Below are 18,447 nucleotides of genomic sequence, written 5' to 3'. Positions count from 1 at the left end.
GTACTTAGGGCTGAGGTTTGGTGTGGAGGGTGGTCATGGGACTGCCCAGTGTGATAGCAATGCACTAATCTTCTCTGTATGGCCCATTCGCATGTGTTCACACCATTGTTTCCACATTCTAAACGGGGACTGTAATGTTACCCAAGGGAATTGTAAATTTGGGGCGTAGAAACCCTCCATTAATTTCTACTCCCATTTAAAGTCAGGGTACCCTTGCAGGCTCCTCACTTCTCATGTTTGCTGTCTGCAGTCAGCTGGGGAGCATATATGGATGATATTTTGGCTTGTAATTGCACACAGCTGTAAACGCAGGGACTCCACAAGGAGACAGGCTGCCTACAACAAAATGCGCGTGAGCCTGGGAAAACAAAAATCAAGGCTTTCCTCACCACTATCGTTTTTTTCCCCCTCTCAAACCAATCGGTGCTGTAATTTATTACCCGGTAAACACGTGGGAATAGTATTTCAGCGCCACAAGATAAACAAGTACTCGATTTCACGCATATCTCGCGATAGGGGACGCTCCCTCTGTGCTCGCCTATTGTGAGAGTTTTCCAATTCTCGCGTGAACTCGGAAGTTTCCCACGCCTGTTGTTGTGGCGTCTGCCCTTTTCGCTCACTCTCTCTCTTTCAGTGAGTGTGTGTGTGTGAGAGAGAGAGTGTGTATGTGTTGCTGTTACCCGCCGCCTCCCCTTTTTTTCTCTCCGTCTTCCTCACCCACCCCCTTTTCTCTCCGTCTCCCTCGTCCCTACACCTCCAGTCCTGCTCCTGTTGTCTCGGCGGATTGTTGGGCTGTGGGAGAGAAGGGGATATCGCGAGTATTGGAGTTTTGGTGAGAGTTTGTGGAAGATGGCGCCTGTTGTGACAGGGTGAGTCTGAGATTCGGGGCGGTGGGGAGCGGAGTTGATAAGAATATAACTTATTGCCATGAAATAGCTCACTTTTAACGCACGCGTTGTATCACCGGGCACACTGCACGTCCTCTGGCCGATGGTTTAGTAGCCAGAAGCGGTTTCTTTGTGTCAGTGTCTTTGCGTGCGAGTGTTTTTCCCCCTCTTTGACCAGTTACTTGCCTGAGCTGACTGTTGCTGCAGTGTTTTGTGAGCTAGCCCCTCTGCTAAGCGATACTTCACCCCCGGTGGTCTTTTTCTCCCAGACAACGGCGAACTGTTAGCTGCCAGGCTAATCAGCTAGACATGTTTGCGGGAGTAATTTGACGCCGATATTACCGTTTCGTTTGAACCCCACCGACCGGGCTCACACTGAGAGCTCTCGTTTTAATTCCTCGCCCTGTATTTGTTTTCGAAACGTGCTCAACATCCAGCTAGCCGGGGCAGCACGCTTACGAATCGGGACTCACGACTTAACGCGGCTAGCTGTCCGATAATGGACGCTAGCTAGCGGTGTTTGACTGAAACACGTTGCGGTTTTTGTGGCCAAACTGTCCGTTTAATATCGGTTTTTAAAACACTGTTGGCGCCGTGGTTTTCGCTTAATACGGCGTGTTAGCCGTCAATATTGAAGCTACCCCCCACACATACATATACACACACAGTGCATAGCATGTACTTTTATGACTTCAGCTCTCTCCAAGAAGTCTAGCACTGTTGTATTTACTACATAAACAGCGACGTGGCTCTTATGAAAACCTAGTTCTCTAATGTGGAGTGCATCTAAGGACAAAATGCACAGCTTAACCGCTCACGGCCATGTGTTTTTTTTTTTTTTTTTTTTTTTTAAACCCCATCATCGCTGGAAAAAAATTGTCTATTTTTCTCCAGTTAACCCGAACCATCCGTTTAGTTTGTCTTATTTATCATCTCTGTGTGACAGCTGCGACTTTTGCTAATCTGCACCGACAGCCCTAAATATTAGACGCCCATCTTCTTAAAGTCATAAAGCACTGTGTGTAACAGTCAAACGTAATGTTTTTTATTTCCATCTTGAAAATTTGTACATTTCCTAGTTCTATGACTGGGTATAGTGGGCGAGCATTGAATAATTGCAGCATCCCCATGCTTTTAATAGGAAATGTGACTTGCTTAACATTTTCAAACTGTCAATTGATCTGAATGTCGCTGCTTGTTTTGTCATCACTCATCAGCACTGTGTGACCGTGTTAATTCAACGTAAATGGGCTGTAGACCAGGTGGTGCTGTTTATAACTGAGCCGATTGGCTTTTTTACTCTGGTCAGGCTTTGAAATAAACCCTGATTAAAATTATTTGGCTTCACATTAGCTAGACACAACCTTTTTTTTGTGGGTCTGGTTGGCTGCTGCACTGTGCAGGCAGTAATCCCCCACAGACTAGGCACAGTGGGTGACAGACATTTGCAGGGCTTGCTGGAGGTGTGGTGCATGTGATTGGGGGGGGGGGTGCTGCTGCTGTTGTGTATGTTCATTTGGGGTTTTCCAGCAGAAGTGAACTGATTTTAGTTGGGGTGGGGGCAGAGAGAGGGAGCAGGCAAGAGGGCAGGCGGGTCAGGCCTGGGTGGCTGGCCACCTGTCCAGATGATATCTCCAGATTTGTGTGTGTGGTTTTTCTGCTAGTGGGAGGGGAGGGAGTCAGTGTGTGTATGAGAAGGATGGGGTGGGTGCGTGAGAGGTTCAACAGAAAATTAAAGTGCCATAAGGCCTTTTTTTTTTTTTTTTTTTTTTTTTTTTTTTTTTCCAGCTAGTGGCAGACCTTGTTCATTGTAACGGTTGGAGGGGCACAGTGAGCCTAAACACACCCTGTTGCCCTAGTATATGGTTTGTGTGGTTCTGGTTTTAAACTGGGAGGGGCTCTGTAACCACACAGTTGTTAATAGTATCACTGCTCCTCTGCTGTCTCGTACAAAGGCTGCAGACGAAGATTTGTTTGACTTTGCTATTGTAGTCTCTAAAGGTGGATGCTGAGTTGTTAGGGGGCGGGCCGAATTTATGTGCCAGAAAACAAGCGTCTGTGTTGGGCTTTCAGTTCATGTCTCGTTTAGCTCTGGTGATTATCAGATACATTAGAAAACACATGATAAATTATTCACAATTTATCTATCAGATCTCAGGCAGGCCTGAAAAATGTCAGAGAACAGTTTGTAATTTCCTCCTAGACAAAGATGAGGTGCGGTCAGCTTGAATTCGTGTCAGTTACAGCCTATTCGATTCCTGATAATAAAGAGGGCCATTGATGAAGTTCCCCGCAACATGTCCTTTACCTTAGTTCCCCTTGATCTGCTTTCTAAGCTAAACATGCAACATTAAAACATTATGAATAGTTTATGGAGCACCTTGATGGGGTTTTCTTTATATGTTAATGCACGTTAACTGCACATTAACTAGGTTAAACATCGATTTGCTAAGCTAATGGCTGTTTTCATTGTTGACTAATTTGTTGATTAAATTAATCAGTTCATCATTTTGTCTGTGAACATGTTTTTTTTTTTTCCTCTGCATGTAAGAAAAAAAAATGGCACCTTTCAAGGTTTTTGTTATTTTGGACTTTGTTTGTTTGTTTGTTTGTGAGGTTTAATTTGCTGAAGGTTTTTTTTTATGGTCACAATTGCCAGAAAAATGCACAGGGCTCTATTCACTCACAGGTAACACAGACCATCAGCCTTGACTGTATATGCTGACTTGTGTCATCAGTGCCCCCAAAGCCCTTTTTGAGCTAACAAAAAAGCCCCATATGATGTAAATTTATAACTAAATATTTGAAATGAGGCCAAAGGGAAATGCATACATGTGGATTCTGTTTTGTTTTTGGTTTGTTGTTGTTGTTGTTTTTTTGTTTTTTTTAGGAGCGGGTGTGCGCAGATAGATAGGTAGTTGTTGTGCCTTTTGTGTTTATACATACAGATTTAAGCAACAACTTTTAACAGTGCACACAATCTTCTCCCCTGGTTTAACACATTCATATGTTGTAACCACAACACAAATTGGCTAAACAAAACAAAAACCCTCTTTGGCCTTCCTTTTTTTGTATTAGAAAAGAAAAAACAAAAAACGAAACCATGGTCATATATGGTGTTGCTTTCTTACCCCCCCCCCGGTCAGAGAAACTGATTGTAATGGCTGAAAGAGCAGCACTGTTCACCTGGGATGATAAAAGCATGAATCACTTATTTCAACACAGCTCTGCCTTTGCTGTGTGCCCCAGGGGGACGAGATTCCATTTAGCTCACCCCCCCCACACCCCTCGTCTGTCCCCCTGCCAAAAAAAAAAAAAAAAGAAAAGAAAAAAAGAGGAGTCTTTCAGGCCAAAAGCCAAGTGTCTCTGTGCTGGTGTAATGATAGTACTGAGCCTGTCTTTGAGGCACAAACTTGTGTTCTTGTATTTGTTTGGATGAGCGTTTGCTTTGAGCTCCGGGGCTGCGTTCATCCAGTCTAATGTGCACGTTTGAAGGGTGTACCTAGACATTATAGTTGATCTGTGCGTGTGTGCATGTGCATCCACTCCCCAGGGTCCTCTCCTCTTCCCTGCTTCCTTTCATAAAAGGACAGATTCAGAGAGAGCAGCAGATGTCGAAGCGCTGACCTTTATGGTGGCAAAGGCTCGGGCTAGAGTTAAAAGACATGCCGAATCACCCTCCCCTCCCTGCTCCACACTTCTACCCCACACTCACGCACACACCCCTCAAAGCAGCAGCAGCAGCCCCATGTCCACCTGCGTGCGCACACACACACACACACAAAGGCAGAGTGCTCCCAGATAGGTTAACACTGGAGAGAGCTACCTGATCTGTAAGCCACCTCAGGATCCTGCAGCCTCCGCAGCTGCCTCCTATCCACCCAGAGCTGTGAAAATCTTCAAAGTGTGTGGCATTTGGGGGTTACGAGCCAGGGGAGGGGGGCGTGAAGCTGCACAGAAGTCACAAGCAAAAGCACCAAAGCAAATGTGCCACAGCCAGACATCTTTAGGGGAGGATTTATTTCTTGTGCACAGTAGCCTATTGTTTTGGAAGTTCATACATATCCATTACTTCACATGATTGAAATATTCCCCGAAGCCTATAGTTTCTTTGAGAGTTCAGATTCGGCTTGTTTGTTTCGAAGGACCGCGGGTCGCTTAAAAGCCCCACACGCCCTGCTTGACTCAGTGTCTTCATTCTCTTGTTTCCCTATTCAGGCTGTTTGTGTTCGTCTGTCTCGGGGGAGCAACCACAGGAGACACCCAGGGGGATAGAAATGCACATTTTTTCGTAATTTGGCCTGGATCGCTGCCAAGTCAGCACTCCTTGTTCTTGGTCCTCAGCCACCAGCATAAGTGTGCGCAAACTAGATATACCAGCATAACACCCCCTCCACTTCCTTTCTGCTTATTCTAAGTGGCTGTATGTGTTTTAATGACCTTTTTTAACATGGGTGCAAGGCTGGAAGGGGAAAAAAAAAAAAGCCTGATAACAGAGTTTGATGCCTCATGCAAAACCACAGCACGAGGGGGATTTGTTTACTTGTACAAGGCGTGCATTAGTCCGAGCTTTTTTTTTCTTTTTCTTTTTCTTTTTTTTTTATATATCGCTGTCATTTCCCAAAAATCTCGCTGCTGTTTGGTTCAGCAAGGATGAGACAGATTGTTCTGATGTAAGTTTTGAAAACATCCCTGCTGTCATATTTGATAGAGGCCCAGCTCTTCTTGGTAGTGTTGTTCTTGGCCTCTGCTTCATGTATTAGCTAAAACTGGCAAGAGAACCAAAAAGCTAAGACGAGGCGAACGCGACAAGCGGTGGTACATACCCCTCTGCCGATTCTGGTTTTGGAGCGCTTCTTTCTCACTTCCAGGAGAGTTTCCTCAGACCCGGAGTTTGCCTTTCCCTGCCCCTTGTTCCTTTGCTGTTTGTTGTGATTACAGGCATGCCAAGGGAATGGTGGTTTCTACTGTGTCAGCACTTTTTGCCCCCGTTGTCCGTCCACATTCAGGATGTTTCATTCAGAAAACACGAGCTGATTCCCCCTGTCTGACTCCTGTTTGCTTTCTCTCTGATTCAGTCAGCAAACCATTGCCCACTTCCTAAGCAGGAGCAGCTGAACCCGAGAGGAAAAAATATTATACTGAAGGCTGTAACGATTGTGTATTTGCTTCTCTCAGGCTTTTTGTTTTTCTTCCATAAAAGGAGAAAAAAGCAACAGGGCAGTCGTGATATGCTGCTTTAGATTTCAGGACAATTACTAGAGAGATTTATTTTCTTTATTCTGTTGACTCAGGTAATTGCCTTTTGACTCTCACATGTAGTTTGTGTGGCTCAGAAGCATTGTTGTCAGAGCTTTCTGTTCTCAGATGACCACACTCGGCTCCTTCATCCATTCAGAGGAAGGGTAGAAATATACACAGGATCTCCCGTGTTGGGAAAGCCCCCAGTGAAGCCGCCTCCCACAGCTGTAAGCAACTGCCACTATTTCTGTATTAGATAAGAAGGGAGTGGCAAGCAGTAAGTCAGCCTGTAGTAAACCTTCTACAAACAAATGTTGGTTTATTCTTGGGTTTATGATGCAAGGTCTGCTGATAGCCACACAGCGGTATCTGACTCGTGCCTTTGCTGGATACAAACACTGCTTTTTGGCTTTGATTGATGCTCACAAGTCTGTTTTGAACGAGCAATTTAACAGACCAACATCGGTTTATGTTCAGGGATGCATCTGTTTTTGTTTTTGTACTGTCAGTGATGCAGTTTGTATGTACCATGAGCTAATCGTGCTTATTGTGCTTATTTTTTGCAAGTCATTTCATTGCATGACTTGCAACATGTTTGTTATGGGTTTGTCCGACCATTTGATGACATGATTAAATGTTGCTGTCCTCACAAACTGGAAACAGAATGTAGGTTGGCTCATATAACACTTGACTGGAGTAATGTGTAACAGGCTGCCAGTGAACACTGTAAATTTTAATGTATGAATTGAATATTGATAAAAAAAAAAATTATGACATGTGCGTGTGAAGAATAAATGATTGTACGGGGTGGGGGGATAAGCAGCACTACCGGTGGCTCTGTGTCCTCGATAGCGGCACAGAATTTTAACCCAGATTTCCACTTGAAAGGTTAGCAGACCCAACGATGCTGGGGCGTTAACAGAGCTTCATTAGCTCTGTGGTGTAGGCGGAGGTGTGGGTCTCGCTGTGCAAGACTTCTGACATGCCACTCCCAATGTTCGAGTGAGAGAGAGAGGTGTACCATTGAGCCTGCTGTAATTGGTGAACATAAGCAACTGAAACAAATCATGTGAAGCCATACCATCTGTGTCATTTGTCTGTTTTCTTGCTTGTTTGTTTTTATTTTGTCGGTCTTGGTTCTTTTACATGTGTGAATGGGTTACAGTAAGCTGACTGCATGCACGAGCTAGGTTAGTGATTGTAGTTTGTCTGAAAAGACAAATCTCTGATGTTTGGATATGATGTGGGTGTTTATTTGGCTGGAAAGGGTCTGCAACATTGGTATAATAGTCTATAGCCTCGTCCTAAGCTTGGCTCTGTTTCAGTTTGTTTTCCATTACATTCGAGTACCACCTTGATGTGGGTCAAGTCGTTCTAGCAAGGCAGCCTGAAAGTCTGTGACGTCATTTGTACATGACACAAACATAACACATCAACAGAGGACATGGAGGTGATGGCATACCTGCTACTTGGTCTATAGCTTTTTGTCAGACTGTTTACACAAAAAAAAGGTGGCTAAAAGAAGAGCCAGTGATGCTAGCTGGTGGGATGTGTAGCCATTTCCCTCATTGCTGGGTTTGAGTCATGTGAAGGAGTCAAAGTCATGACCCATCCAGTGACATCACTCCCTACCACCTTATGGAAAGGCCTAAAAAACGAGCAGTCGAATAGGTGCTAGTGGGGAAAAAAGGCATATGCAGCTAAGGGAGCTACTTGGATGGCTCAGTTGCTAGCAATGCTATGAAATATCGGCTACGCTGTTTGCACATTGTACAATCCAGCCTCACACATGCTTTGGACTAGGTGGCTGGAAGGTTTTAGGCTGCCTGATGTCCAAACTGATGGCAATGGGCATTTGTGCTCTCACATGCACATGTATCGGATAAGTCCTAGGAAAGTTCAGGGCTTTTACGCACATGATGAATGTGTTACATTCGACAGATACATTTGATGTGTGTGTGGAGTGAGATGTATTTTGAAAGTGCCTAATTTCAGCAACATGTAAAAAAAAAAGGATGGATCACTGAAGCCTGTGATTGTTTCATGTCTCTTAATGACACTCAGTATTTATTTATGAATGAAGTTTAACCTCATCCGTTAGACTGTGCTCCACTGTGACTGTTTTCGGGTGTGTTTTCTTTCTCTAACAGGCAAGTTTAGAGAAAGTTTAGATTTTTCAACTTTTAATAAAGTAGTATATCAATCTCCAGGAGCATCCCTAGTATATTTTTGTGTTTTTCAACCAGAATATTTCTGCAAACCGGCCTTTAGAGAAACCACCAGGCAAGTGATGGCAGGCCTGGAGAGATGAGCAGTCTGCACCCCCTCTCTGCAAAGGAGAGAGCGAGGGAGCAAACAGTGCAAGTAATCAAGTGTCAGGAAAATAACAGAGACTGGGGATCTGGGATTCCAGGAAAGATAAACTGTTATCTCCAAATGTTTCTTTGCATTGTCCGATTGTTTGACTGAGGCTGCTGGAGAGTTTTACTGAAGAATCTGCCTGGTGGCATTCCTGTGGCCGTTGACGTCAGGAGGTTTTGGCCTTTGCTTGGAATCACAATGAAGTAATGGACATGTGTATCGTATTCTGGATCGGTCTATTGATTGTGGTTTAGGAAACAATGCTTTTTTTTTTCTTTTTTTTCTTTTGGTCTGGTTCATGTTGTGGTCGATCATCTTGCACTTGTGGCTGCAGTTTCAAGTCCTCCACCGTTGCCATCATAATGGAAGCACTGCTGAAGAAAGTATGTGAGGTTTCCCATGAGCTCATGGAAGGAAGCTAACTTGTTTTTTCTTTTAAAATCTACGGATTTATTTAAAAAAGTCACCAGCAAAGTTTCCCCAACTTATCACTACTGGATTCTGTGGAATTGAACCTCAATGAGCCCAACCTGAACGCCAGCTGCCCTCAAATAAACCAGACTCTGCTTCATCATGAAGCACTCTCTACCAGCAACTAATGAATTCCACACTGTTAATATTTTTTTTAATCAGAAAGTCGTAAAAGTAAATAATTTTTGTCCAGTGTGTGTTTGTGTGTGCGGCTGGCTTAGATTCCTGTGTCACATGCTTTTAATGACAGCGCTGCCTATTTTGGGAAGATGTCATGTTTTGAAGAGGAACAAGTAGCAGGAACAATGTCCCCTTTCCCCAACACGACAGCAGCAGCGAAACCAGACGGCAGACTGGAGCTGACGAAGTCATTGCTGTACTGCTAACGTACACACAAGCACACTGAGGTTTCTCCGTTTTGTTCAGTTTGCAGCAGATCATCTCACAGCCTGTGAGCTAAAGGTCATGTCTCGCTCTCCCTCGGTCTCTGGTTCTGCCAGGAATTCTATTTTTTCCTCTTGTTGCAGCGCAGTAAAGTCCTTTGGGTGGTTTTTGAGGCAAGGGCAGGGCAAGAAGACAGTGGTTAGTTTGCCTGAGCTGATAAATGCCCAGAAACTGAGCTTAATTTTGGACCGTCCCAATTTAAAAGGCAGACATGTACGCTGGAGAGATACAGTCACGTACAGTTTTTGATCACAGATTACTCATTTAAATCGTCTTACAACGAAAACGCCAAATAGCTGAAGGTGTTGACTGGACAAAAAAAGACATTTATAGAAAACATGTAGCTTTGTAGGAAACTAACGATCTTTACAACAACTACTAATTCATCCAATGAGAATGATTCAGCAGGTTTGATTTGTAATTTATCTTTTGCCTTCAGAGATGCTAACTGGTCATTTTGTGCCAGTGCTTGAGCTTCATGGTAAATGTTTGCGTTACATGCAGTTTGTGTGTGCAGTTTAACGCCTCGGTGTTCCTGCACAAAGCCTCGCTGTAGTGCAAGTCAAGCTTGAGATGTTTTTGCAAATGTTTTAGTCACAAGGCTACTCGACCTGTTTTATGGTGAGGCGACAAGGAAAGGGTGCACGCTCAGATAGAAAGGAAAAAAAAAAAACAAGTAGCATTCGAGTTGGCTCCACGTTACAAAACGCCAGGCTCTGTTGGGGGTTTCGTACGCTTCAGGGTGAAATGCAAAAATATTAAAAGTTTGTTCTGTGCGATCGGTGTCTGGTTAAGATGAATGATATTGATATTCAGTACGTAGGTAACAGGCTGCCGTAGTTGTGAAATGGGACACCTGTGACGGCAAGCATCTGCAGAAATCAGGTCAAAGTCAGGGTTTGACCTGAGCAGCTCTTGACTTTTAACCTTGAGTATAAGTCGGTTTGTTTGTACCTTCCAGCTTCAAGCAACAGTGCAAGTGCATGCTTTTTAAAAAACAAAAGGAGCCGAGTCTCTGACAGTTCACACATATAAACTGCGTCAAGTTTCGTTCTCACAGCAGCCAGTGTGGTTACCGTCCTTGACCAGATCAGCTACCTGCACATACATTAGTACTGTTGCAGCTGATGTACACTCCTTACTATACCTCCTCCCTGGGTTCCCATTCGTTCCAGCAGTGAGTCATCAGCTCAGCAGAGGGGGAGAAGGGAGCGGGAAAGGGTGGTTCATTCAGGGTTCAAGTGTCCCTTGCCTCGTCCCCTCTCTTCTCATTCCTGACAGTCTCCCCGAAGCACATGACCTGTTTCAACCCCAAACCCCAGCCGCTCTTTGTGGTTTCTCTAGGCTGTAGACACACTTGTCACTTCTGTGGATTATTTTCTTTTTCTTTTTCTTTTTTTGTGCTATCAATGTCTAATGCTGTGAGATCATTTTCCTCTACATCTTTGCGTTTGGCCTATTTTATGTTTTTTTTTTTGTTGTTTTTTCCTTTTTGATGTGGCTGTGCACATGTATATGTGCTATTTCTATTCTCCACCATTTGTTTAAACCTAAAAACCTGTGTGGATTGGGTGCTTGCGTTGGCATAAACTTTCCCTTCTATTTTCTTGTGTTTCGAGAAATTGCTTTAATAGCAGCCACACAGACCTGGACAGTGGGGGAAAAAAAAAAATCATGTTGAAATGATCGCGCTCTTATTAGGATTGTGCAAGAACGTAAGTGTTCATTGTAATCCAAAGATGTTATCTGCTCTTTTGTTTTGCTGCACAGTGACAGCAACATTTTTACTGAGCTGCAGGTGAAGATGCACAGTTAAGTGTTGAATTTCATTCGCACATTGACCTGACATCTTTTACGCTCTGTTCGACATCTTTGCAGTGCTTCACAGCTTTTGACTTTAGTGTTTCCTGCCCAATCTTTCTTCCTGAATAGAGATCACTGATGACTTTTGGCCTTAAAATATGCATCGGTTCTCTTTACCTTTACCAGCTACACTGTTGTTCTTACTCCACATCTGCCCTGTGCTCACACTGATCTTAACAAGCAACCTTCAGTTTGCCTCAGTGTCTCAGCTCCTGTCTCGCTCTTTCACACACTGTTGAAAAGTGTTCCCGCAGAGCTCAGTGAGCTTCATAATTTTAAGATTTTGTGTCTTAATTGGGCCATTTGTTTTTCTTTTCTTTTTTTTTGTTTGTTTGGAAACAGTGGGACAGTGCTCTGTCACATGCCTCATAGATTTAATTGTTTAGTGCAAGGATTTTCATTAAGGCAGTCATCATTGAGGGTAGGACTAGAGATCAGTGCTTATTTGGCACTTTTAAAGATCACACTAATTGCTTAAAATGCCAAAATCTGGCCCTGCTTCTTCGAGCAATCCTTGATACTGAACACAGCACTCACACTAGCCAAGTTAGCTGCATTTGAGGGTTCGGATTGGTGCTGGCACAGTATGGATTTCCTAGCTTGTTTTTTAAGATGAAAGTTACAAATGTTAACTAACTGTATTTCTGTACCCTGCTGTTGTTCTTTTAATTTTACTTGAAAGGAAGACGGTTTGGTTAACAAGCAAAAAATAAGTTAAAAAGTTTAAAAGACCAATAAAATCAATCAATGTCTGTTTTTACCTCAAGTTCTCCTGGAGATTAACGGTAAATGAACTGGTTCTTATGTAGTGCTTTTCTACTCTACTAGAGCACTCAAAACACTTTATACAACTTGTCTCAGTCACCCATTCATACAAGCACTTTGTGCCTAAGTGTTTTCTATCTAACCTTCACAACTTGGGCTTCAGTATATTTCCCAAGGCATGCAGACAGGAATAAACCTTCTGATTAGTTGATGCCCTGGTCTACTACCTGAAATACTGCTGTTTATTTATGTTTCCTTATAGGCATCACTGTTGTGCATGAAGGTGGTTTCCCATGATTCAGTGCTCATACTCTGGTATAGCTTATATGACTTTGTCATCATGCTGGAAGTGGAATTTTTCTCCCACCCCCTGCAACAGCGTAGCAGGAACTGCACCTACGCTCAGCTGTTTGTCTGTATGTGTTACAATGGATGGATAGGGCTGTGTTGACAGAGTAACAGCCGGCGGGTGGTTGAACAACCTTTCATGCTAGAAAATCCTGCTATTTCCTTAATGCACATCTGAACTAAGATATGTAACCTTCTGCTCAGTAGCACTGAGTTTCCTATTGACTTTTTCAACCAAGGCAAATTAATTACTTGTTAGATCCACTGTGACTGGGCAGAAGTGTCCTCAGTTTAGGGCGCATGGTTATCTGAGGACTGGGTGAAGGCAGGTGGCAGGCAGTATAGAGGAGACCAAGGAGACTTCACTAAAGATAGAACGAGCTTTAAGGTTTTTTGTAAGTTTGAGTGAGTACTGGTTGGCTCCGCAGCACTCACTGGAAACTTCATTACTTTGTTTTCAGGCCTTTATTATATATGCAATAATGTAATGGAGTATGTATTTTCTCAGTATGTTCCAGCGCCTGTGCCAGATTACCCTCGTTAAAGCTGTACAGTTGGTGTGCAAGTAAGTGTATGTCTGGATGTCTTATTGATTGTGTGCCAGGCCAAGAGGGGTTTAAAAAAAAAAAAAAAAGCCTGTCCAGAGAGCTCCATATGGAGCATTGATGTTGGAGAGTGCGGTCAAGAAGGAGAGAGATGGAAGGGAGGAAAAATGAAGGGAGGGAGGAAACGAGAGACACGACGAGAAGGCCTTTTCTTTGGCTTTTCTGCCTCTGTCATTAAGCTCTCCCATGTCAGAGACAGATGGAGCTGGTGCCTTGGGTGTATATGTGCATGCAAGCACTTGCAAGTGCAGGCTGATGTGATCCACCCAAATGCACACACGCACGCACGCACACACACTACTGAGCCCTGCCCTTGATTCTGCCCCCAGCGGGGCGTCTCAGGGCAGCTACCAGACTTCTGCCATCTGCAGTAAGTCAGCCTTGAGGGTCGGCCAGCTCATCAGCAGTCAGATAACTTAGTCAGGTCTGCATGCATCTGCTCACGCAACATAAAGGTTTTTCTTTCTTTATTTTTTTGTGGTTTTTGATCACACTTTAATCTTCGTTGTTGATGAAGTAGCAGTTTGAGTAATTTTTACTTTTGGGGGTTTTCCACACAACCTCTGTCACCTTTACATTGTGCCAGTCTGTTTAAAGCCAATAGATTAGCTGAAGAATGTGTACAGAATTTGATGAAGCAATGCCTGAGATGCTGTTTTGCTTGAGTGTGAAAATGTCTGCTGTCGACAGCAAGGAAAACATTATTTGTGCTGCCTACCCAGCCAGCTCCCTCTCCCAAAACAGATGGAGTATTTCCAGTAGTGAGAATGAGAGTGAAGCAGAATATCTGCTGTGTGATATGTCAGGAAGGGCATCCGTGGACAGTTTTTTTTATTTATTTATTTGTTTTAAACCAAATCTTGTGGCATTATGTGAAATATGAGTTTAGTGCTTTGTCTCGGCTGCCATCACAGCAACAGTTTTTTGGTTTTCTCTAATGATTGAATATATGCATGTGTGTTATATCCATCTTATGGGCTCCAGACAGAATAAAACAGTGTAGTGAAGGGAAAAGACTGATTTTAATGCTTGATTAGTGTTATAACTGTGCAACACTATTTGTGACATCAACATGCAGGTATTTTTTTAGTAGGCTCCCAGGACTAATGTAGCCGGCAGGCATGAATTTCCACATTTCTCCTTTAACTTTAGTTCCCTCCACACCTCTATACGCATCCACTTGCTTGGTGAGACTTGTTGTTTCCAACCATTTTTCGTCTCTGTCTGGTCTTGAAGTTTTGAAAGCGTGTCGTTTACAGGTAACAAGGAGCACAGTTTCTCAGTCTCAGCCTGTTCTTGTCTTTCAGATGGTGCTGATTTATTTTTTTATTTTTTTATTTTTGGCTGGGCTTCACTACGTTTACTAACTTCAGGGCATGTTTGAACTCCTCACAAGTCTTTTATAATTCTTTTAGTAGTCTAGCTTGGTAACTGTAGCCCATAATTTTTCTTTAGTTATTGTGTCAATGCATTAGTTGGCAGGTGCTGACTAATGCAGCTCTTGGGAAATTGATCCTATGTCTTGGACAATCTTAATTTGGCATTTCAACTGAAGACCAGTTATGTGCACAAGTAATTATGTGATTACATGAGTTCAACTAAAATCTAATGAGAGAAATGGGATTCAGATTCCAACTCAGTTCTACGTCAGAAGATCCTGATATGATGGATGGTTTTGGCCAGATCACCCACTCTTATTGCTAGTTTCCCTCTGCCCTTATGCATGAACTCGAACACCTTTTCCACCTTACCGGATGAACGCACGACCTGCTCTGCTAGACCGACACAGGTGTGTGTTCATGACAAAGGCTCCATTCAGTATGACTGATGCTTTACTTTTTTTTTTTTTTTTTTTTCCTTTTGGAAAGTTTTTTTGGCACTAATCAGATGAGATCAAATCAACATCGACCGTGTTTATGCCTGATTTGTATTGGCAGCACCTTAGATGTCAGAATCACATGATGGCAGAAGTGTGTGTGGTAAAAAACGTTTCAGTTTGAGTCTCAGAGCAAGTTAAAGAGGAGGAGCGTCACCTGTAACATTTTGGCAATATGCCATGTGGTATCTATCACCTACAGCATGGTGGCAGGGAGTAAACAACAGGAGTAAACAGCTTGTTGACGCTTGACTGTAGCAGTAAGAATAACAGGATTTTTTTTTTCCATGGTTACTTTTTTCAGTCGCATAAATTGAAAATGTGCTGAAATATTAAAATTATTACTTTAAAAAAAACAAAAGACATAATGAAAAATGAATCTAATTACCTTTACGCCCCTAGTGGACCCCATCAATACTTTGAGTTGTCACAAATCTTCAAGGTAAAATATATTTTTAAGTAGTAAATGCTAAAATAAAGAAGTTATGAAAATGAACGCACTGATCACTGCCTGTGTTTTAAAACTGACCTCAAACCTGACAGAAACAAAATAAGAAACACATTTTAATGAATTATTCTCAAAATAGAAAAGTTAAAATTTATCCTCTTGTCTTTATATCTTTAGCTTTTGCTTTTCAGGCCTGAAACCTGTCTCGTTCTAGTGCTCCGATCTGGATTTTGCTCTTTATTTTTCCGGATTCGTTCTCCGCACTCTGCACTCTCTGCTCAGTTCAGCTATGCTTCCCCTGCTGCTCCACACAGGCAGCAACCCGCCCGGTTTTCCATGTGTCTATTGGTAAATGTAGCTATTGGGTAATTGCTTATAGTTAAAGGGCTAAAGTTCTCATGTGTGCCAGCTAGGTTAACATTTATGGTGAGTGTTTAATGCTTAAATCTTGTGAAAACTGAAGCTTGAAAGCTTTTGAAATTCCTCCTGAAGTGTTGTTCATTGTTATGAACGTTACCTACTTCAGCTGTTATTGAGGGGGAGGAAATGTGCGTCTGTCTGGAGGCGGCAAAGAGGGCACCATTTGTATCGATACTGTTGCAAATCAGTATCTTCATTTAATATTAATTTTAGTCACGATTAATAACGTTGTATCTTTTTTTTCTTTCTTGTTTAGCATGCATTGTACATTTTTAAACATGATCTTTGAAAGGGGAAAACCCTGCAGACCAGCTACATCTAGTAACACTTTTCAGAGAACAGTTGTATTTTCATTTCATTGAAGTATATAGTATCTTGCTGTATTTCAGGAACAAATATTTAAACCACGTGAATTTTGGAATTGAAGCATCATGAAAAAAATTACAGAAGTGAAAGTATCTGCAAGCCGTTCACTGAATCTGTTTATAAAACTGCTGATGCCTCCCGTCTTGCTCTTTTTCCATTCCAGCTTTTAGCTTGTGTTTGACCTTTTGTTTTTTTTGTTGTTTTTTTTTTTTTTAAATAAGGTATTAGGACCAACTTAGCACACAAAGAATATTTTTCCCCCACAGAGGAGCCTTTAAAAATCAGTTCAAATCAACTTTCTTCAAGCTTATCAGTTCTTGCATCAATACAGGCATGTTTTTCTGACTGTTGCACATTGCAAAATGATCACAGCAAACTTGTGGCACACCACAGTCACATGCATGCCTTTCTACCACTGTTTCTCCAATGTGTTCAGGCTTACATGAATGTGCAGTTGCACTGATGATGAGATCCTGTGTTGTCCTGTACCGATAATTAAAGCAATGGGAGAATCTATAAAGAATAAATCATGTAAGTGGAATAGGGCTGCAATGATTTGAGTAATTTGAATCATTCGATTTATAAAAGATCCTCAACACACATGCTTTGCTTTGATGCAGAGCTGTTTCTATAATCGCAATCAAACCACCTGATCAGCAACTCCGTCATGAAGAAAAGCAAAGATTGTAGCTGCTCCATCCTCCGCCATTTGTTTTACGCAGGGAAAAATCTGCAGTATGCCTCCAGAGGTTAAATTAAAATATGCAGATGAGCTGTTAACTTAGTCTGACAGCTGTCCTGTTTTATATGGAAGATACCTGCAGCAAACAGGGGTGAGTCTAAAGTGGGACATGGGGTCTACTAGACCATATTCATTTCAAGACTTTCATAATATTTTTCAGATTGAAAGTGCAATAATATAAAATATTGTGTTTACTAAACTGCTGCTATATTTAAAAATGAGAAGCTTTTTTCACAAGTAAAAATGTACGTGGGCCAGTAAAACTGTAAGGCACTGACCCGAGGGTTGTTAGGTTGGACATTAAAATATTATTAATCAACGCCCACACCATCATAACGTCTCGTTTTCAGCAGCATGAAAACTTTGCATCAAAGCACATAGCAAACTTTAGAATGCTGATATGCTTGCTTCTCTTTATTGCAGCCACCACATCCCTCTTTAAAGGCTTACAGACACTAACTCATTCGTTCAGTAGCACACTTAAACATGCAGACACACATGCACAAAAACTCTTAAACATGAACACACACCAAATCTGCCTCATCCAGAAGATAAAACGCTGTCAGAACTCTTTTTGCCTCCTATTATTGTCAGAAAGCTTTCCAGGAAGACAAAGTACAGGTAATTTTTTTTCTCTTTATTTCTCACTAATAAGACAAAAGCATTTCTTAACTGATTAATCGGTGGTATAATCTATAGATTACTTGATTACTAAACAAATCGTTAGCTGCAGCCCTAAAGTGGAATCCATAGTTCTTTTTCTACATAGTCTGTAGACTCATGCTCTGGTTTTTTGCAGATTTCTGCTTAACAAATGTTGTAGGAAAGAGAAAAGGAGTTGCATCCAACTGTGGACCATGTTTTTAGCCTCGGTTCGAGCAGGGTTCATATATTTGGTGTCACTCAGATGGCCTGTGGCTACAGAGGCCAGTGGAAGCTGTGAGGTAGCAAGGTGTTGAAAATGTGGTGTACAGCCACTCCATGGAGTTGTGATATCTGCTATCAGCCCTCAGGCTGGGAAACCAGGCACCTTTTTTATAGGCCTAATCCCTCATCTTATCCCTCCTGTCTCCTTCATGCTACTGTTGGGTGTGCTCTGTGTTCAGTGGCTGAAAGGTGTAAATGCATGTACGTACATAGATTCAGACATGTGGTTTCATATTCACACATGGCCTCTATCAGAGTGTACTCGGCCACAAGTGTGGCAGATGTGTGAAAAGCAGCTTAATTAGGTGCGGATTGAAATGCGCGCTCAATAAGTACAGGATGGCTTAGTCATAAGAAATTGCTTTTAATGAAATGATGTCTGGAAAAAAAATTGTGATTGGAACACCTTTTTAATTATGTTGCAGTCTGCAGTTAACAGGGGAAGCCTTGTGCTTCTGCTTGGAAAGTAGAGAGCAGTTTGAGGGCAGCCCTGTCATTGTTTGGTAGTATAATGTGGATATGGCCACGTCCACACGCACCAGCGCACCAAAACCCTGCCTTCTAGTTGACCCCAGAGGCTACACCTTAACCTTTGACCTCGATCATGTGAATGATGGCGTCTGGCGTCTGTATGTTGTGTTTCGGTCCCCGGGGAAGTGAGTGGGTCTACAGAAGACAGATGT

General features: G+C 42.5%; 1 protein-coding gene across 1 annotated transcript in view; it reads left to right on the top strand.

Annotated features, from left to right (window-relative positions):
* Positions 1-646: 646 nt before the first annotated feature.
* The window catches only part of rbpjb (recombination signal binding protein for immunoglobulin kappa J region b), a 51,756-nt gene continuing 33,955 nt past the window's right edge, over positions 647-18,447 (top strand). Inside the window, exon 1 of the mRNA XM_031749329.2 lies at positions 647-869. Coding sequence (XP_031605189.1) covers positions 850-869 — 20 coding nt within the window. The 5' untranslated portion in view covers positions 647-849. The remainder of the gene's footprint in view (positions 870-18,447) is intronic.

Source organism: Oreochromis aureus, linkage group 3 (genome assembly GCF_013358895.1).
Source record: "Oreochromis aureus strain Israel breed Guangdong linkage group 3, ZZ_aureus, whole genome shotgun sequence".
In the NCBI taxonomy this organism is placed as follows: domain Eukaryota; kingdom Metazoa; phylum Chordata; class Actinopteri; order Cichliformes; family Cichlidae; genus Oreochromis; species Oreochromis aureus.
The sequence above is the reverse complement of the archived record's forward strand: the minus strand, read 5'-3'. Positions and strand labels throughout refer to the sequence as shown.